Here is a 20,917-nt window from a genome sequence, read left to right on the forward strand (position 1 = left end):
AGTTCTTCTCTTGTATCTCTATGCTGGTCTTTTCTCTCTCTGCTCTCCCCTCAACCCAACCAGTCGAGGCGATGCTCCGCCCACCTCTGAGCCTGGTTCTGTCAGAGGTTTCTTCCTGTTAAAGGGAGTTTTTCTTCCCTCTGTTGGAGGTTTTTCTCCCTTAAAGAGGAGTTTTTCTCTCCTAGCTTACGTGGAAATTGTTGAATTGCTGGGTTCCTCTGTATAATGCTGTAAAGTTCGGTTGTAAGGTTGCTGGGTTCCTCTGTATAATGCTGTAAAGTTCGGTTGTAAGGACCCCCGCTCCTTCAGAAGGACTCAGGCCACTTCAGACCAGTCCAATCTTTTGTTCTTTGCCATTCTTGGGATGCTTTAGCTCTGTGGTTGCAGAATGCCTTGATAGTAATCAAGCAGCCTGAGAATATATCTGAGCGACATCCATGTTTCACAGTAGGTGTTCTTTTCTTGGAAAGCTTGATTTTTCTTGTCATCTGTGAACGAATGGCTAATGGGACTAAAAAAAAAAAGCCCAAACTTGGTGTCATCTGTCCAAAGGACATTTTTCCAGAAGCGTTGAGGCAATATACATTCCAGTTGTTTTATTTCTTTCCTTCCTGGGTCTTCTTCAATGAAGCCCCACTAATGCTCAAAAAGCTTGTCTCTCTTTGGGAGTTTTTTTTTTTTTTTTAAAATTTGCTCTTTGTTTACCACTCGCAAGATTCTGCTACTCAATCTGGGGTCAACTTTCCTCTGCTTCAGTCCCGTGGACCTTAAACGGTCGTCATAATATTTGCAACAGTGGTCACAGGTTTCCTGTGGTGTACACGATGACACCAAACAGTAGAGACCTCTTTTCTCCACTTAAATTTCGAATGATTTGGTTTGAAATATCACTATAACCAAATCATGTTTAATATTGTTCTGAAGTACCAACAAATCTGTCAAGGCCATTTAAGAATACCTTTGTAGAAGAACAAATAATTTATCTTCATTTTTATACGTTCTTTGCTTTCCTCTCTGACATACCAAAAAAAAAATGCTTTTATTTTGTCACTTTTCAAGAGGAATGAGCTTTTTGGGTGTACCAACAAATTCATACCAAACACCCAGCTCTTCAGGAAGATCCCCTTCCTCAGCCATGCCTCACTCTCCTTAATGAAGCCATTTGAACTCACTCTGGTCTTTTTGTTCCACCTTACAGGAAGATGTGCATCTTCAAGAATCACTAGTTTACACTCTTACTTTGCTCTGAGATTATTATGTACAAATAGGGAGGGACTCGCATTCATTTATAGAAGAAACAACAGTTGCTCATCCATTGCAGGTGTCTGGTCTCTTCAGAAGGCACCCTTTTACCAAATTCTACCATCCATTAATCTTCTCCGGCTCCTTCAGCCTTTTTTCTTACTCACCTTTGAATAATACTTCTCTCTCTCCTCTGTTCCCCGTTGTTGGATTGGTTCGCCCCTTCCCCCCTTTTTTTCCATCCCACCCTCCGTCTCCTCCTCCATTCCTTCTCATCTCGTACCAATATTCTTATATTGGCACAGCAGCAGGTTCTTGAAAGTCTTTTTAAATGTGGCATTGCACAGTGCATAACAAGCCGGGTTGATGGTGGAGTTGACATAACACCCCCCCCCCCCCCCCCCCCCCCCCCCCCCCCCCCCCCCCCCCCCCCCCCCCCCCCCCCCCCCCCCCCCCCCCCCGGGGGGGGGGGGGGGGGGGGGGGGGGGGGGGGGGGGGGGGGGGGGAGCCAGTAGCCGATCGCCCACACTGTATCGGGCACGCAGGACTGACAGAAGGTCGAGATCAGCACCATGACGTTGTATGGCGTCCATGTGAGGATGAAAGCCAGCAGGATGGCGAAGATCGTCTTGGTCACCTACGGAGGAGGGTGAAGAAAAAAAAAAAAAAGGAGAGAAGGGAAAAGTGAAATTAATGAGAGAACAGAAAAATATCCAGATCCCCACTCAAACAAAATGAAAATCACTTTGATATTAATTCAAACTTACTTGACATAGATATGAAAGCGAAGTTAGTGTTGCGTTGTTTGAAAATGTGTCATTTTTGCACACTGATGTTAAATGCCTTAAGATTATACACAAGTGGACAAAATTGTTGGTACCCTTCCGTTAAAGAAAAGAAAAACCACAATGGTCACTGAAATAACTTGAAACTGACAAAAGTAATAAAACATATTTTTTTTACTGAAAATTAACTAATGAACATCAGACATTGCTTTTGAATTGTGGTTCAACAGAATCATTTAAAAAAACAAACTAATGAAATTGGCCTGGACAAAAATGATGGTACCCTTAACTTAATATTTTTGTTGCACAACCTTTTGAGGCAATCACTGCAATCTAGCAATTTCTGTAACTCTCAAGGAGACTTCTGCACCTGTCAACAGGTATTTTGGCCCACTCCTCGTGAGCACACGCTCCAGCTGTCTCAGGTCTTCTCCAGACTGCATGTTTCAGCTCCTTCCACAGATGTTCAATAGGATTTAGATCAGGGCTCATAGAAGGCCACTTCAGAATAGTCCAATGTTTTGCTCTTAGCCATTCTTGGGTGTTTTTAGCTGTGTGTTTTGGGTCATTATCCTGTTGGAGGACCGATGACCTGCGACTGAGACCAAGCTTTCTGACACTGGGCAGCACATTTCACCCCAGAATGCCTTGATAGTCTTGAGATTTCATTGTATGCTGCACAGATTCAAGACACCCTGTGCCATATGCAGCAAAGCAGCCCCAGAACATAACCAAGCCTCCTCCATGTTTCACAGTAGGAACAGTGTTCTTTTCTTTGTATGCTTCATTTTTGCGTCTGTGAACATAGAGCTGATGTGACTTGCCAAAAAGCTCCAGTTTTGTCTCATCTGTCCAAAGGCTCGTCAATATGCATTTTGTCAAATTCCAGTCTTGCTTTTTTATGATTTGCTTTCAACTGTGGTGTCCTCCTCGGTCGTCTTCCATGAAGTCCACTTTGGCTGAAACAGCGACGGATGGTGGTGTCTGACACTGATGTACCTTGTTGGAGTTCACCTCTAATATCTTTGGAAGTTGTTCTGGGCTCTTTGGTTACCATTCGTATTATCTGTCTCTTCAATTTGTCATAAATTTTCCTCTTGCAGCCGCGTCCAGGGAGGTTGGCTACAGTCCTGTGGACCTTAAACTTCTGAATAATATGTGCAACTGTAGTCATAGGAACATCAAGCTGCTTGGAGATGAGATGGTCTTATAGCCTTTACCTTTAACATGCTTGTCTATAATTTTCTTTCTAATCTCCTTAACTTTCTGTGGTCATGTTCAGTGTGGTACACACCATGATACCAAACAACACAGTGACTACTTTTCACCCTTTAAATAGGCAGACTGACTGATTACAAGTTTGAAGACACCTGTGATGCTAATTAGAGGACACCTTAGTTTAACATGTCCCTATGGCCAAATTATTTTCAATCTTTTCTAGGGGTACCATCATTTTTGTCCAGGCCATTTTCATTAGTTTTTAAAAAAAAAATTATTCTGTTGAACCACAATTCAAAAACAATGTCTGATTTTCATTAGTTAATTTTCTGTAAATTTTTATTTATTATTACTTTTGTCAGTTTCAAGTTATTTCAGTGATCATTGTGGGTTTTTCTTTCTTTAATGGAAGGGAACCAACTATTTTGTCCACGTGTGTATATGTGCATGTTGAATTGAACTGAACTGATTTTAATTTAATTTCATTGATGGATAGATTGAATTAAAATGATGTAACTGACAGACTCGACGTTCATGTTGACTACAGACTGATCAACTCGCATATTTACCCAGGTTTTAAGACCTCTATAGGTTGGTCAAAAAAAAAATCTGAAATTATTGAAAGACAATAAGGTACGAAATATTTAAAAATGATGATGAATGGTATATTCTTAGCGATAATGGTAATTTATAAATGTTTTAGGAACTGGGCGAAAACATCTCAAACCACTTTCTTTTGTCATTTCAGTTTTTAAGTGCTGCGTGAAACCAAGAGGTGGACTTGATTGCTGATGTATTCTGCACCCAAGTAATTCATTTTGTATAGAAAATAAAAAGTTAACTGTTGTTGACCACAGCTAAAATGAAAGGATTAAGGTTAATTTCAGGTAACCCTTAACCTCAGCCCAAATTGGTGCCATGGCGATGACTTGGCAAAATTGCTGTTCTGTATCTCCGGCGAACTCCTAATCTTATTAATAGCCATCACATTAAAGGTTGTTATTATCCACCTGATAGTATAATCTCAACATGAATCACCAAGAATGGGGTTATAGCTTAAAGTCTTAAAAATCTTGACGATCTCAACTTCATTTTCTTTGGGTGGCACCTTTCGTGATCAGAAACTCTTTCAAGCTGTGTTTTTGGACTTTCCAGAAACTTTCCATCTTGTATTGTCGCCTGTGTGACGTCAATCGGTTTGGCAGTTGAAGGAGTTGAAGAGCGAGCCTGTTGAGTTATAGCGCTGGCGGAAAAAAAAACACTTCTGGGTGATGGAAAATCTGTCACACCTTTGTGCCGCTTGTGATGTTTTCCCAACAAGGTCACTGCAGACAGCCTGCTTGTTCACAATACTGCAAATGAAACGGCTTTTATTAGTGGGCCACAAACTCAACCACCAAAACTTTGAGATTATTACTGTAGCAGGTCGGAGCTACCGTGGGGGTTCCTTTGAGACAGATGATGCGCTCAGTCAGACTTTCGGGTGTAAAATGCCTTTATTTGCCCGGCCCACACAACAATGTCTCTGTGCCACCGTGTTCCTCCTTCTCCCTGCTCCCCTTTATAGGGGAGAGCTCATCAGTTCATTCCAGCTCAGCTGTGCTCATCAATTCGCATTTGGCTCAGCTGTGCTCATTACACCAGCACCGTTCCCTGAACCACTCCTCCCACTCTCTACCCCCTGCAGCTGAGCTAACCACACCCCGCCAACCCAATTACTATAAAACAGAGGAAATGATTAACAATGCAAAATAAAGACAATAATATGATTAGCATAAGCTTAAATCATATCATAAACTATGTTTTTTGTTCCAGAACTTCTGTTGTCTGCTGGTGGAGGATCAATTAAAATCAGTAATATCAGTTCCTGAATCATTTGCATTTCTATAGTCTTTTTTTTTGTTCTATTGGCTGTTTCTTCCTTCTGTTGGAGGTTTTTCTTCCTGTTAAAAGAAAGTTTTTCCTTCCTTCTGTTGAAGGTTTCTTCCTGTTAAAAGAGGGTTTTTCCTTTCTTCTGTTTAAGGTTTTTCTTCCTGTTAAAAGAAAGTTTTTCCTTCCTTCTGTTGAAGGTTTCTTCCTGTTAAAAGAGAGTTTTTCCTTTCTTCTGTTTAAGGTTTTTCTTCCTGTTAAAAGAGAGTTTTTCCTTTCTTCTGTTTAAGGTTTTTCTTCCTGTAAAAAGAAAGTTTTTCCTTCCTTCTGTTGAAGGGTTTTTCCTGTTAAAAGAGAGTTTTTCCTTTCTTCTGTTTAAGGCTTTTCTTCCTGTTAAAAGAGAGTTTTTCCTTCCTTCTGCTGCAGGTTTTTCTTCCTGTTAAAAGAGAGTTTTCCCTTCCTTCTGTTGGAGGCTTTTATTCCTGTTAAAGGAGGTTTTCCCTCCCTCTGTTGGAGGTTTTTTTTTTCCCCTTAAAGGGGTATTTTTTTCCTTCTAGCTTACGTGGAAATTGTTGAATTGTTGGGTTCCTGTGTATAATGCTGTGAAGTTGAGTTGTAAGACCTTAAGTCTCTTAAAAGAACCTGTGTTTTGATTTGGCGCTATTTCAATAATACAAATGTATTAACCCAATCGGTGGAAGCCAAGGGAGCATGCAGGCTAACAAAGCTACCAACTATGGTAGAGAATAGGTTTACAGTAGGGAGGATAACTGCAGACAACCAGATCTAATGTGTTTACATTAAAAAATAATGGCAGCAGGAACAAATGCTTACTGTATGAAAACAGAGATGTTTCTCAGATATTTGTGAAGGCATTCTTTTAAATGATTGCACGACATACTCAGAGAAAGCAAAGCCGGTGATGGTACGACGGAAGCAAATGGTGTAAGGGGATGTTCCTTATCCAAGTCAAAGGTCTGAGAGAAGAGGCTGTTGTTTGCTCTGCAGACTGTAAATCCCTTCAACCTAACTTTCTGATATGTGACACTGGACATGTAAATAAAACTTTTACTTTTAATGGCATCACCACTTTTTCTATTCAAATGAATTTATGTGAGATGAATCATAGAAGTGAGAGTAACTGCCAATAAATTAGATGGACGGTGGCATAAACAGACGTAAAGGTGCGACAAATGAGAATGTTTCAACTTGGACAACAAATTGTCTTCACGAACGCGCTTCATAAATATACAGGGACAAGATGAAAAGGTTGGAGACACGAAGGAAAATGACAGTTCACATACTTCTCTTAGTACACTAACAAATAGTGCTCTTACATGTTCGGACTCTTACTTCTGGTGCAGGAGTTTCGACAAGATAGTGTTGTTTCAAACCGCACACTGTCGTTCTGCACTGACAGGAAATGATCTCATCATGTGAACACATCAGCCTCCAAAATATCTGCAGCTTTAATTATTTTACCCAGAAATCAACATCTTGTGTCCTCTGTTTAACGCTCAATAAACACACTGATTCTTCTGTCCAGCAGCAACAGCGAAAAAGGAAAATCCGGAGCTTCCTCAGACGCCTTTAATTTGAAAATCCTTTACGTCAGTGGCCCCGCCCCCATCCTCTACGTTTGCCAAGTTGGCAACCATTTAGGGTGGAAAGTGTCCAGAGTTTCACCTCTTTTTTTGGACCGTTTTGAGTGCATCATCCTAGTAACTGTAGTGTACTGCATGTTTTTGTACTGACAGTGTGAACTCAAAATAGTGAGTGTTAGTACACAAGTACACCATCTGGAACACAGGGCAGAAGAGTTCCTGCTGACTTCTGAGTCAGATTCTGACATCTACACTAATGCATACACTGGCTTGTTTGGAAGAGACACATTGTGTGGGAGTGTTGCCAGCCAGCTCACGGCTAATGTCTGTACAGTGGGTGCATTAGCTGATGGGAGGAAACGAACATAGACGGCACAAGCAGTCCATTGGTGATAACAAAATAATGGCAACATGAAAATTAGTAGTACTCGCAAAGTTAAAATTTTCTTTGAATAGATTTTACCATTCATTTCACAAAGATATGCCTATTGGGCCATTTGTTTTAGAAATCGATAGTGTTTAGCGTAGTAGTCATTCACCAAACGTTCTTAATAATCACTACACTAACACCTTGACAACCGGACAACAGCAATTGCCTTCCAAGTTTGACAGCAGTCTCATGTCCTTTTATGGGCATTGGTTGGGTGTTTATTTATGCTAATTAGGGACAACGGGCACTGATGGGATTCATTGAGATAAGAACACTGGTGGGAACAAATCCGGGGTTTAAGAACTCGTCGTGAATCTGATGTAGACTTTTTCTCCGGACATTTTTTAAGAACAAATTAAAGAAAAATCTTAAGAAGATATTGGTGAAGGAGATTATATCTTAGTTTACAGTACTTGCTTAAATATCAGAATGACATCTTTTTTTTAGAGGCTCCAGAACTTGCATATACAATACATCTTTCAGTCCAGATTTTTTTTTTTTAAGATTTTGTTCATTTAATTCAATCTTTAAGTTATTGTGGTGTTTGATGAGAGCATGTGTTAGAAATGGGCTAATTTTAACACAAAAACACAGCATCCTCATTATCGAATTGATCATTTGGACAAGATTGTTTTTTCTTTCTGTGTTGGCCCTACGGTGGACGGGCACCATTGAATATCGTTGAACCCTTCTCGGTTCCTATTTCCTTTCATATAAAGTTCACGTAATGCAGAATACAACGATCATGAGTTGATTTCTAATTATCTTATAAATTTGTGTTGGTTGTGTTTGTTTTGCCATCAGAAAGAAGAGTCTTGGAGGATTTCCAAAGACATCATCCTCATTTTTGATGTAGTTGACAATAAACACTCCAAATCCCAAATTGCCTCGCTCGCTGCTGATGTTTTTGAAGTTTAAGTGTGATTTGTGGTGACTTATAAAACCTCCTCAGTGCAGTGGGAGGAAACTGAAGAGCCCTTGATCAAAATATGAAACAAGTGGTTTAAGATACCTACTTTATCAATTCAAAACTCAAAGGAATACCATCTGTCACTCTGAACAATAATGATGTGAAGGTACTAACACAATAGGAAGTCATTTTTGTAAACAGCTGCTTTATATAGTCACACACTATTGGACTGGGTAGACACCTATTTACCACAAAATACTCTATGCTGCCATGCAAAAACATGCACAATCATGATAGATTATATTGCTCGTTTCTTTGTGTACCTGATTGGAAAACCTGCATCATGGTATATCGTTTTGGCAAGCGAACGTTTGAACCTCTTTCAAACAAATATTACTCAAATAAATTAAATATTTTGTTTTCATTTTCATGCTTTAAATAAATAAAAATCTGACCAGTAACATGGAATAGAATTAGAATCAGGGGTTCCAAATTTGATTAGGACCTCTTTCGGGAGTGACAGGTGAAACCAGTGTAATTTAAAGCTCCGTTGAAGCGCGTGCCATCATTACGCCGAGATTCAAAGAGCTCTCTGATGAGAGCTTCAGAAAAAAGGTTGTGAAAGTCAGGCAAGATCTTCAAATTATATGAAAATATATTCTACAAATGGCATAGATTTGAAATGCCTGTCTTTGTCCTGAGCAGGTCGTCATGGCGAATTTAGCCCCAGAGGATGCAAAAACACACCAGTCACAGGATCTGCAAGATCCAGTGTTTTCCTTGTGATTCCTGAGTACGTTTTCTTGTGTACTGACTGTTTATTCCCACTGTTTATGTCGCCTGATTTTTTATCTCCCTTGGTTTTTCCTTTGGACTGATTTACTGTCCATACGTGCGGTTCATGCAGCGAGGCATTAAAGAGTTGTTTCCTCGGAATGACGGGTTCCAGACTCTCAACAATAACCAAATCTCCTAATCTCCCTCTCCGGCTGATGAGAGGTCCAAGGTCCCTTTGTGCTACATTGATCTGCGGGAGGTCGAGGCTACCTCTTCACTCCCTCGCATGGCCGTCCCGCCCACAGCAACACTTTACGTCCCTGTCCTATTTCCAGCGTCTGAAAAAAACGTTTTCCCCTCTTTTCTCTCTCGACCTCCCAACAACACGGAAATAATACTCTGTACCTGGGCAGCTCTCCTTCACCTCCCTCTCTTGCAGGTTTCTTCCATCGAAAATTATTTTGTTGTGCCTCGCGGTTGCCCCCAATCTCTTCCAGTCCCCTCATGTCCCTCGTCCGACATCTCTCTGGACTTCATCACCGGTCTTCCCCTGACAAATGGTAACATCGCTGTACTAACGGTTGTCAACAGGTTCTCTTAAGATGGTCCATCTTGTTCTTCTTTTTGAAGGAGATCTGTTCCATCCTCGGTACCTCGGTCAGTCTCTCCTCTGGCTATCATCCTTAGTCAAATAGACAAACTACAAGCATCTCAACCAGGAGATGGAGACGGCTCTCCACTGCCTCTATACTCCTTCCTCCTCCAGTAAATGACTCTATTTGGACTCTCTCACTGTCAGTGTGGTCACCAGCCACCATTGTTTCCTTCCCCGGAGCACCAAGTCAGTCTGAGTTCTGCCCACTCCCTAAATCGGAGACATCCCTGGACCCAGCTTGGTGGACCCTCGTGAGGAGTTCTGCCTGGAGCAAATGGCTGGCTGGCTGACCGAGGGCGTTCTGCACCTTCTTATTGTCCTGAACAAAAAGGTTAGGCTTCCCACTTATGACCTTCCTTTTCGTGTTGAATCCCAAAAGTTGGCGCCCCATCTCCAAAGTGGTCAATCATAGTGGTTTTGCCGCCGACTCCCCGGCTCCATGAAGATTCAACCCAACTTCCACTTCAGCACGGCCAAGCCTGTCAAAGAGAGTCCATGATTCCCTCCTCCAGACCTCCTCTGGGTCGTGGACATCGAGACTGTCTGAAGAAGGTCCGTGCGTCGTCGCCAGTATCTGGTTGATTGAGACCATGACTTCATACGGGGCCATTCTGACTGACCTAGGTCAGCGGGAGCTGTCCCTAGAAAAGGGTTGTGGGTGGGTATACGCTAATGACTCGTACTCGTCCCTAACTTGTTTTATTTTTTTCTAATTTATGTTAATTTCCTGTTTTATTACTCACGTATTTTTGTCTTGTCCTTGCGTCCCGCCGCCTTCATGTGTATGTAGTCCGTGTGCTCCTTACCTTCTGTGCCAGATCTTGTAGTCCTTGTGCGCTTCGAACCAGCATTTTCCTTGTGATCCCCGAGTGAGTTTTCTTGTGTACTGACTGCACTGTCCCGATTTTTGTCCGCCTGGTTTTGACTTTGGACTGATTTGACTGGTTTTTGTCTCTCTTTCACGTGTTTTTTCCTATACACCTTTTTCCAAGTAAAAACTACATTTTTAAAGAGATTCTCATGTCATGCTTGCAAGTCCTCAACCTGAAATGTTACAGTTTACTTGTTTCACCGACTCTTCAAGCTGTGCTTTTCCACAGATTTAAGGGCCATTGAAAAATAATATTAGCTGTAATTATTTTAATTACCATGTAATTATAACTTACCACTACATGAAAAACAGAAATATAAAGTATAGGCCTGCAATAGTGAGAATAATTTAAATGACATAATTATTTCAGCCATTAAATGTAGGCAATCCATCAGCACACTGTCTATGCCATATCCAATTTATACCTCATAACGTTTACTCAGTGTATTAACATACTTTCTTTTCTCTTGCAGCCATCTGTCTTTTCCTCTTCACTTGGCTTCTCGCAATGCTTGCGAACTTTCTCGCCACAGTCCGGGGACGGCTGATTGGGATTGAATGCGTCTGGGCTCCCTCTACTGGTGGGACGATCTCGATGGCTGTGATGCATTCATCGCCGGCCTGCTTCGTCACGATCTTTATCTTGGACCACCTTGACGAGGGGGTGATTTTGGCCATGGCAGAATTGGTTGTTGTCATGGCAACAGGACTGGGATTTGCTACCACCTGTAACAGGAACCAAGAGAATTTTGTCAGGGATTGTTTATAGCCATTTGACCTGTTGTTGAATTTAAATTATTTAAATCTAATTAGAACTGTCATCATGTATCACAACAAAGGAAAATTATATTAAATGTTCCTTCAGAAGGTGAATTAAACCATCTCGTATTAAAGCTTTCCTAAATTTCTTGTGAACATTTTCTGAAACACTGTTGCAGTTCTCAAAAATATCAGCAATTACTTGAACACTGAGCAACGCCACACTTCATTTGTACTGCAAAAGGCTTTCATGCATACTTGACCTTTCTTTTAAAAGTAAATAACCAAATCACTGTCAGCAAAATAATCTATTTACGGAAAATTGCAGGGGCATATTAGGACGGCAAATATAATATTTTGTATTGCAAGAAAATATATAAAAGGTATGATTAGTTAGTTAAACTTAATTTATTCAGAGGTCTTAAGGAGATCAATATTTCTTTTGCGAGAGACCTGAGAACAAATTCGATTTAAACAATGACAATCATTCACTCCAAACATCACACCGCAAGCATTTCTTCCCCAGATCCATTGTTTTTTTTGGAGTTTGACTTTTAAAATGATTTCTTATAGGTGTCCAATGTCAGTTTTTACAGTTTAATTTATAAGTTTGTGTACAGGAAGCAGATGTATGTTACATTTAGAATATTGTCACTTCTTTACGTTGCTGCCAGACAGGCTTTTGTGCTTGAGAACTAAAGTGGTATCAAAGCCACCAAACTCCTTTGACAAAAGACATAAATTAAAGTTGTACAACACAGGAGTTGTGGTGAAACAGCTGCCTAAATCTGTTTGTTTGTGTGACTTTAGTATCTTAACATGTTAGTTTGAATCACAACTAATCACTTCTCCCGTCGGGATCCTCTTACCACAATTTAAGTCATTACTTCAGGAGGTTAATTACAGCCATGGATAGAATCGTTGATACCCTTTACAACTCATTCAAGATATTATTTATTCCACCTAAAAAGTATTAAAATTCAAAGCAATTTTCTCATTACTACCTGGATGCCTTTTGTATGTCAAAGAGTTAAGCAAAGAACGTGTGAAAAAAAAAATTGCTTCTTCGACAAGTATATTCTAAAATGGCCTCGAAAGATTTGTTGGTAACCTGAGAAAAAGATTTTAAAGATTTTAAATAATTAGGTTAGTGATATGTCTGTGAATTTGTTTATATCCTTCTATGAAAAAAAAAAAAAAACTGACAATTTTCTCTGAAATAATTTGAAACTTTCAAAAGTAATTGGCCTCCATGATTGTTTATTCAATACAACACATTTTAATCTGACTTTTCCTTTGATTTTTGAATGAACAGTATTTTTTAGATAATAAAATATGGTGAGCAGGTTTTTTTTTTTTAATTAAAAGCCCAATATTTAATGAATTCCTTTAAGTTTCTGATCTGATATCAGTAGATGTTTATTAAAAACACATTTTTAATTAAATTAAAATTTCACCGATGCTTGGTTTGTGTTGTGTTAATGTCTCTTTAGCTAAAATAACAGTCTGCTAATATGCTAATTTATGTTTACAATAAATTAATGAATCCTGCTATCGAGACATCAAAGCTCCTTATATATTGACAACAACATAAAATTCCCATCCTTACCTACATGTATTTTATATTTACTGTGCAAATTTTTTACTGAACGTTTTCTTTGGCTGGTAAAAGTTGCTCTTCTAACAGCCAAATTCAAGCTTTGCAAGTCTGGTGAGGACCAAAGCTTTAAACAAATAGCAAAAAAGATGTTTGAGCCGCTTCACACAGAATGATGTTGTAAACCCAACAGGGGATGTAGCTGCATTAGCCTAATTAGTATGTACCAGTAACCACTTAACATGGACAATTGACATGCCCAACAATAGTGCACAGTATGACAGTTTCTCCACAATACCATCCGTGTCCATGTTTTCCTCACGCGCATGGAGAGGCTATATAAAATTCTTAAAATACTCTGCCGCATCCTCTATGCATTCAGGCATACTGCAGCAGTACTTTGTATCTTTGTGACAATATCCAAAATCACAAGAATTTTTTTTTTTTATCCAGAAATTTGTAATACATCATCAGAAGAAAAAGACTTTGGTAGTTCAAGACAAATAACAATAATGAGATAATTAAAACAGCTCTCTGCTCCCGTGCATATGTACGTACAATGTTGTCCAAAGATAGCAGTCCAACTTTGTTGTCCAAGTTGTCATGTCTAATTTCTATTTAATGTTTGATGATAATACAATTTGTTAAAACCCTGAAGACCGAGAAGAATGTGTTGAAAATAAAAAAATACATGTCCAACTTTTGGACACAAACCTCAGGTGTAACCTCATTGTTGGTGATGTCCTTTGGTTCTGCGGGGGGAATGAACGCTGTTGACGAATCGTTGGAGCTCTCTTTTTCCTCCTGGATGGATGGATGGATGGATGGGTGGATTTATGGGCATATGGATGGATGAATGGATGGATGGATGCATTGATGCATGGATGGATGGGTGAATGGATGGGTAGATGGATGGGTAGATGGATGGATGGATGGATGGATGGATGGATGGATAGACAGACAGAGACAGACAGTAAGGCAACTGGTTACCAACATCAAGTGGTCATATCCAAGCAGTAATTTGAATGGTTTTCCGAGTCGGTACCTGTGCGAGTCCTCCTGGACTCGGCTGGGCTGCTTGTTGTGTCTGACCCGGTTTTGGTTCCTCAACTCGACCGTTCTTCACAGACTCCACTGCAGTCGTAGTTGAGTCCAGACTGAGTTTGGGTGTCGAGCGGGGACTGGCCTGGGGACTGGTCTCATTGTTGTTGTTCTGCTTTAACAGGTGACTCTTTATTAAACTGGGAGTTCTGGGGAAATGCAAAGTACAATTTTATCACCAAAATATAAAAAGATAAATTTCAATATATATATAAAAAAAAAAAAAAAAATCTGTGCTCATCACACTGGAATGAGCAGCAAATATAACTTTTATATGGAAATTCAAAATCTATCAATGGATACAAATCAATTATTGTGGACATGTATATAAATAATGAATATTAATAGCTTGGGTAACATGAATGTGATAGAAGCAAACTTTGAAACATTTGTCAGCTGTGAATTGTAACCATTTAATCATTATACAAAAATATATATTTAAATGTATCTAAAGTGGTGTGAAAAAGTATTTGCCCACTTCCTGATTTCCAATTTTTTTGCATGTCTGTCACACTTAAATGTTTCAGATCATCAAACAAATTTAAATATTAGTCAAAGATAACACAAGTAAACACAAAATGCAGTTTTTAAATGAAGGTTTTTATTATTAAGGGAGAAAACAAATCCAAACTCACATGGCCCTGTGTGAAAAAGTGTTTCCCCCTCCTGTTAAAACAGAACTTAACTGGTTTATCACACCTGAGTTCAATTTCTCGAGCCACACCCAGGCCTGATTACTGCCACACCTGTTCTCAATCAAGAAATCACTTCAATAGGACCTGCCTGACAAAGTGAAGTAGACCAGAAGATCCTCAGAAGATAGACATCATGCCGAGATCCAAAGAAATTCAGGAACAAATGAGAAAGAAAGTAATTGAGATCTATCAGTCTGGAAAAGGTTCTAAAGCCATTTCTAAAGCTTTGGGACTCCAGAGAACCACAGTGAGAACCATTATCCACAAATGGAGAAAACACGGAACAGTGGTGAACCTTCCCAGGAGCGGCCGGCCGACCAAAATTACCCCGAGAGAGCAGCGACGACTCATCCGAGAGGTCACAAAAGACCCCACGACAACATCCAAAGAACTGCAGGCCTCACTTGCCTCAGTTCAGGTCGGTGTTCATGACTCCACCATCAGAAAGAGACTCGGCAGAAATGGCTGCATGGCAGAGTTCCAAGACCAAAACCACCGCTGAGCAAAAAGAACATTAAGGCTCGTCTCATTTTTGCCAGAAAACATCTTGATGATCCCCAAGACTTTTGGGAAAATACTCTGTGGACTGACGAGACCAAAGTTGAACTTTTTGGAAGGTGTGTGTCCCGTTACATCTGGCGTAAAAGTAACACCGCATTTCAGAAGAAGAACCTCATACCAACAGTAAAATATGGTGGTGGTAGTGTGATGGTCTGGGGCTGTTTTACTGCTTCAGGACCTGGAAGACTTGCTGTGATAAATGGAACCATGAATTCTACCATATACCAAAACATCCTGAAGGAGAACGTCCGGCCATCTGTTCGTGACCTCAAGCTGAAGCCAACTTGGGTTCTGCAGCAGGACAATGATCCAAAACACACCAGCAAGTCCACCTCTGAATGGATGAAGAAAAACAAAATGAAGACTTTGGAGTGGCCTCGTCAAAGTCCTGACCTGAATCCTATTGAGATGCTGTGACATGAACTTAAAAAGGAGGTTGGTGCTGGAAAACCCTCCAATGTGTCTGAATTACAACAACTCTGTAAAGATGAGTCGGCCAACATTCCTCCACAGCTGGAAAAGACTCATTGCAAGTTATCACAAACGCTTGATTGCAGTTGTTGCTGCTGAGGGTGGTCCAACCAGTTATTAGGTTTAGGGGGAAACACTTTTTCACACAGGGCCATGTGGGTTTGGATTGTTTTTCTCCCTTCATAATAAAAACCTTCATTTAAAAACCGCATTTTGTGTTTACTTGTGTTATCTTTGACAAATATTTAAATTTGTTTGATGATCTGAAACATTTAAGTGTGACAAACATGCAAAAAAAATAAGAAATCAGGAAGGAGGCAAACACTTTTTCACACCACTGTATGTATTTTAATGTCTCTTTTTTTTAAAGACAGAGAAGGGAGATTATATGAAAAATAGGTTAGTTCGTGTGCAGTTTCTATTTTTCCCCTTATGCCATCTTATCCTTTGCATTATTGTCTTTTATCTCAGATATTTGTAAGAAGTGTGATACCATTTATTTAATTACTTGGCACTCTTACTTTATTCCCTTCTTCTCTTTTTTGTCAGGTTTGTGTTTGGAGACCCGACTCCTGGAGGCCAAGGAGATGTGGATGTAAAGGACTGTCATGATAATGACAGGGAGATAAAATGCTGCGATAGCCGTCCCAAATGTCGCCGCAGGATTAGAAAGGAACTGCAAGAGGAAGGAAAGGAAGGAAGAAAGAAAGAAAGAAAGAAAGAAAGAAAGAAAGAAAGAAAGAAAAAGCAATAGGAAAATTATGCCATCTAGAGAGAATATACATGCATACACATATGCATTTTAAATAAACGGTGACCAGTTTAATAGGTACACACATTAATACTTAATACTTTTGGTCCAAAATCTAAATCTGAATATCTAAACAAAAATATTGTTTTTGAAAACAATGTGTGACAAAATAATCGTGGTCTATTGTCTGGAATAGACCACACAATTTCAAAGAACTTTAACTGTTCTTATCTTATACTTCTCTAGACATTTGTGAAACGAGCTGAAGGAGGCAAGAGACCCACATATTAAATTTTAAGGACAAATAAATGTAATAAATCACTTATATACAGAAATTGAAAAGAACATTTTGGGTCAATCCTTGTGTGTTTGTCAAATTCTGATCTCATGTTTAGAGTCTGATTTAAATTGGATCTTTGTAACAATATCCAAAATCACAAGAATTTTTGTTTTTTTTAATCCAGAAATTTTTAACACATTATCAGAAGAAAAAGACTTTGGTATTTCAAGACAAATAACAATAATGAGATAATTAAAACAGAACATTTAAAGTTCTAGAAAAGAACATTTTGGGTCAATCCTTGTGTGTTTGTCAAATTCTGATCTCATGTTTGGAGTCTGATTTAAATTTTGTTGATCGACTGAAAATTTGGATCTTTGGCTGTGCTGGTTAATTTTTTTAATATTTGTTTTTTTTAAAGAAAAGCCAAAGAAATCCCATATACTGTAGTATAGTTTACATGTTCTACTACCTTGTCCTTGGTGTTAATTGTAAAAATTAAATAAGTATGCAAACCTCCCACCAGTTATTTTGGTGGGGAGTTAGCTTATGTCGGGAAGGTGTAATGAGCGCAGCTGAGCCGAATGTGAGCTGATGAGCTCTCCCCTATAAAGGGGAGCAGGGAGAAGGAAGCGAAAGGGACGCGTTTGCACAGAGACATTGCTGTGTAGGCCGGGTAAATAAAGGCATCTGACTGAGCGAGTCATCTGTGTCCAGGAGAAATCCCGGTAGCACAAGCCCTGCTACAGACACGCTATCAAAAACTAGTAACAAAGTCATTGAGTTTCCCATCTAGTGGGCATCAAAAGGGGGGACATTCACATCCAGTAGTAGTTTAAAATGTTTGAACAAATTATTGAGTTTCAAACACCAGTTTTCTCATAAAAAATCTTTTAAATCTAAAGGTTAAGAGAATATGTTTCTCAATAATCTGCTATACAATGGATTTGTAGTGCGAGTATTACGTAACGAACCTGAATGTAACACTCTCCGGGCGGCACTGTCCGCTCCCCAACGATGAACTGCCAGAACAAGATGGCGGGAGCCCACAAGATGAACGACAGGATCCACGCTGCCGCGATCATCAATCCTGCCATCTTCGTCGTCCTTCTGGTCGGATACGTGAGCGGTTTGGTCACGCAGAAGTAACGATCGAAGCTGATAATCAACAAGTTCATCACCGAGGCGTTCGAGACAACGTAATCTAAAGCGAGCCACAAGTCACAGACCACCGGCCCGAGCGGCCAGTAGCCGACGATGATGTAAACCGTGTACAAATTCATGCTGAAAGCACCAATTATCAAGTCTGCACATGCTAATGAAAATAAGAAATAGTTATTGACAGTCTGTAAGTGGCGGTTCACTTTGATGGACAGCATGACTAAAATATTTCCCGTAACAGTCACAAAGCTCAGCGATCCTGTAACCAAGGCAATAAAAAACATCTCCAGGGCTTTGTACGGACTCCTCACGCCCGCTCCATTGTCGACAGGCGAGCAGGTCGTCGAATCGTTTGTGGACACGTTGCAGGTGATGTTGGCGAACAGGTCGGCTGATTGGTTGACCAATGACCCTGGAGGATATGAAAGAGACAAGAAGAGAAATTAAGAGAAATATTATGTGTTCAACGGTGAGGCTGATATCCTGGAAGATATTCTTTTCCCTTTGAAATAACTAAAAACGGAAGTTTATTGTCAAAATGGGTATTATAGGATAGGAGGCAAAATAAAAAAAAAACAGCCGCTACATTAGTTGGGTTAGTAACAAATCAACCCAGTATCAAGGCAAAGCGCGACAAAGACACGCCAGTCCACGGCAGCAAAACGGGATTTAACACACTTTTGGCTGTCTAGGTGTGAAAGTTACACGTTATGAAAGTGTGAAAGTTACACGCACATGCATGTCATATGATGCGGGATCATGTGGCCAAGGTCCCGCAACAGAGTCAACAAAGGAGTCAGAAGAAGAAGAAGGAGGAAAATGTGTAACGTTCATGCAGAGACAGACCAAAACGTGGCTATTTCACGTTTTGCTGTAGTGGACCGGCGTGTCTATTTCACGTTTTAACAATTCGTTAAGCTAACACGGGGGTAACGTAATGCAGGAAACACAGTGGGAGGGAACAGATGAGGTCGTTGGGAAGATCAACATTTTCCTCAGACGTAGGCTGTTATCGAAGTTATAAAAACAAACTCTACATGAGTAAAATTACAATTTATTAGCTGAACATCCAATCAAACATGAACTTCCATGACCTCTGACCTGTTTGTAAATGTCAGCAAACACGTTGCAACTCGTGAACTCGAGGCTTATTGAACATTTTTAGTTCTGGCAGTAGAATGGGAGGCGGAGCTTCAGTGTTCAGGCTCCTCCCCTGTGGAACCAGCTCCCAGTTTGTGTTGGAGGGGCAGAAACCCTCTCTAGCTTTAAGATTAGACTCAAAACGTTCCTTCTTGATAAAGCCTATAGTTACGGCTGGCTCAGGTAGACCTGAACCAACCCTTAGTTATGCTGTTATAGGCCGAGGCTGCTGGGGGACCTCGTTACATGCTGAGCTTCTTTTCTTTCCTCCTACTCTTTAACTGACTCATACCTCACCATCTTCTTCTCTCCCATAGTTTCTTCTTATTATCTGTTGTCTCCATTCAGTTCCTTCGCTCGTATAGTTTCTGTTCTTTCTTTTCCAGATGTCCCGTCATGGAGCTGCATGTCTCTGCTCTGTGATTGTCGTCTCCACCAACAGTTCTTCTCTTCTATCTCTATGCTGTCCTTTTCTCTCTCTGCTCTCCTCTCACCCCAACCGGTCAGGCAGATGGCCGCCCACCTCTGAGTCTGGTTCTGTTAACAGATGCTCCGCCCACCTCTGAGTCTGGTTCTGTTAACAGATGCTCCGCCCACCTCTGATCCTGGTTCTGTTAACAGATGCTCCGCCCACCTCTGAGCCTGGTTCTGTTAACAGATGCTCCGCCCACTTTAATGTGTTAAGTGCCATGAAATAACCTGTGTTGTGATTTGGCGCTATATAAATAAAATTGAATTGAATTGAACTGGCATCATAAATACCACAAGAGGGCACCGTTCATATGGACTCTTCTCATGCACACGGTAAATACGACCCAAATTGAATGCAGCAAATGTCCAATTTATTCACATCTCATTGCTGGATTGTTAAGTTAAGCTTCTTTGAGAAAAGTTGTTTTCAGCCCTCAGAGCTCTACTCGTTTCCTGCTGATTTCTTGCCTTACATTTTGCTTTCATTTTGGATTTTGGTGCTTGTGTTTTGAACCAAAACACTATTGGTTTTTGTTATAGACTCTTCAGTTTGTAACATTCTCTTATTCGCCTCATCTTTGTGTTTCTTTGTGGTGCGTTTGGCTCTTTAGTCCTGTAGAACTGTGACAAAGTGCAGCGTGGACAGATGTTTTTTTAGAACTACCAACCTTGAGATAAGGAATTATTCAGACATTTTTAAAGCTAATTCATAAGGGGCTCAGCAATTGTATGAAAACAGTGATTGTCCAGTTCTAGATATTAGTTGTGGAAATCTGGTTTGCAAGCTATTGCAAGTTAGGTGGTGGTAATGGCTGTCAACCAGACTGGGTCAAAACAACAATGACACGCTAGATTGCTTTTTAATAAATGAGGCCTTTTAATTTGAAAAGGGTACAGGGGTATAATTTTATTACTTAGTATTAATCACGTCTATAGGGATGGCCCATTGTAGGCCAGTGCAGTGCAGCCAAAAATATAAATGCTTTGTCTTGTGCATGAAAGTGAATCCTTTACAGAGAATAAATTCAATAAATTATAACATTTTAAGAAGTTTGGACTATTGGACAAACCAGTCAATCTATGATCATGAAAATGTATGTTGTTGTTGTAGCACTATTAATCTGAAATCTCATAAATCATGACACATACCTCCTACATAAAACAATCCATTCAAGTTTTTTTTTGTGATTGTTGCGATCAAAAATGTTTCATTTTACAGTGGATTTTCAGAAAAATTGCGAGTTTTGTGTAAAAATTCAGGAAATTCGACAAAATGCAAGTCGAGAAAGAAAAATGCAATTTTTAAAAGCAGTACCTGATACAGGAATAAATATGTAATAATCATGCTGTACATTACAGAAATATTTTAGTTCTAATCTTTTTTTAATTTATTTATTAAACTTGGAGAACCATGGATATAAAAGTTACTAAAAACTCCTAAAAGCTGCGTATGTTTCCAGAATAGACCGTCTGTGACTGCAATATAGAAACAACAACGAGATCAGCCTTCAAAATAAGAGCTTCAGATGCTGTTTAATTCATGTTAATTCAACACATAGACCTGCTGAA

At 39.9% G+C, this 20,917-nt stretch overlaps 1 protein-coding gene across 1 annotated transcript; it reads right to left on the reverse strand.

Moving 5' to 3' along the window:
* Window positions 1-258: 258 nt before the first annotated feature.
* Window positions 259-18,144, reverse strand: chrm4a (cholinergic receptor, muscarinic 4a). Its single transcript, XM_069717186.1, has 7 exons — window positions 17,551-18,144; window positions 16,067-16,221; window positions 13,763-13,967; window positions 13,432-13,521; window positions 10,818-11,087; window positions 1,748-1,879; window positions 259-1,628 (listed from the first exon to the last, which is right to left on the reverse strand). Exons 1-7 carry the CDS (start codon window positions 18,019-18,021, stop codon window positions 1,515-1,517), a joined length of 1,437 nt encoding a protein of 478 aa, XP_069573287.1. The 5' UTR covers window positions 18,022-18,144; the 3' UTR covers window positions 259-1,514.
* Window positions 18,145-20,917: the final 2,773 nt, after the last annotated feature.

Source organism: Brachyistius frenatus, unplaced genomic scaffold (assembly GCF_029030835.1).
Source record: "Brachyistius frenatus isolate BFR_SWC_R1_liver_20210118 unplaced genomic scaffold, ASM2903083v1 Contig_170, whole genome shotgun sequence".
Taxonomy (NCBI): domain Eukaryota; kingdom Metazoa; phylum Chordata; class Actinopteri; family Embiotocidae; genus Brachyistius; species Brachyistius frenatus.

Coding starts and splice junctions, on each gene's coding strand:
- chrm4a (XM_069717186.1), bottom strand. CDS start 18,021: ATGTTTTTTATTGCCTTGGTTACAGGATCGCTGAGCTTTGTGACTGTT. Junction 16,222..17,550: donor CCGGAGAGTGTTACATTCAG/GTTCGTTACGTA, acceptor TTCCTCTTGCAG/TTCCTTTCTAATCCTGCGGC. Junction 11,088..13,431: donor ACAATGAGGTTACACCTGAG/GTTTGTGTCCAA, acceptor TTCCTGTTACAG/GTGGTAGCAAATCCCAGTCC.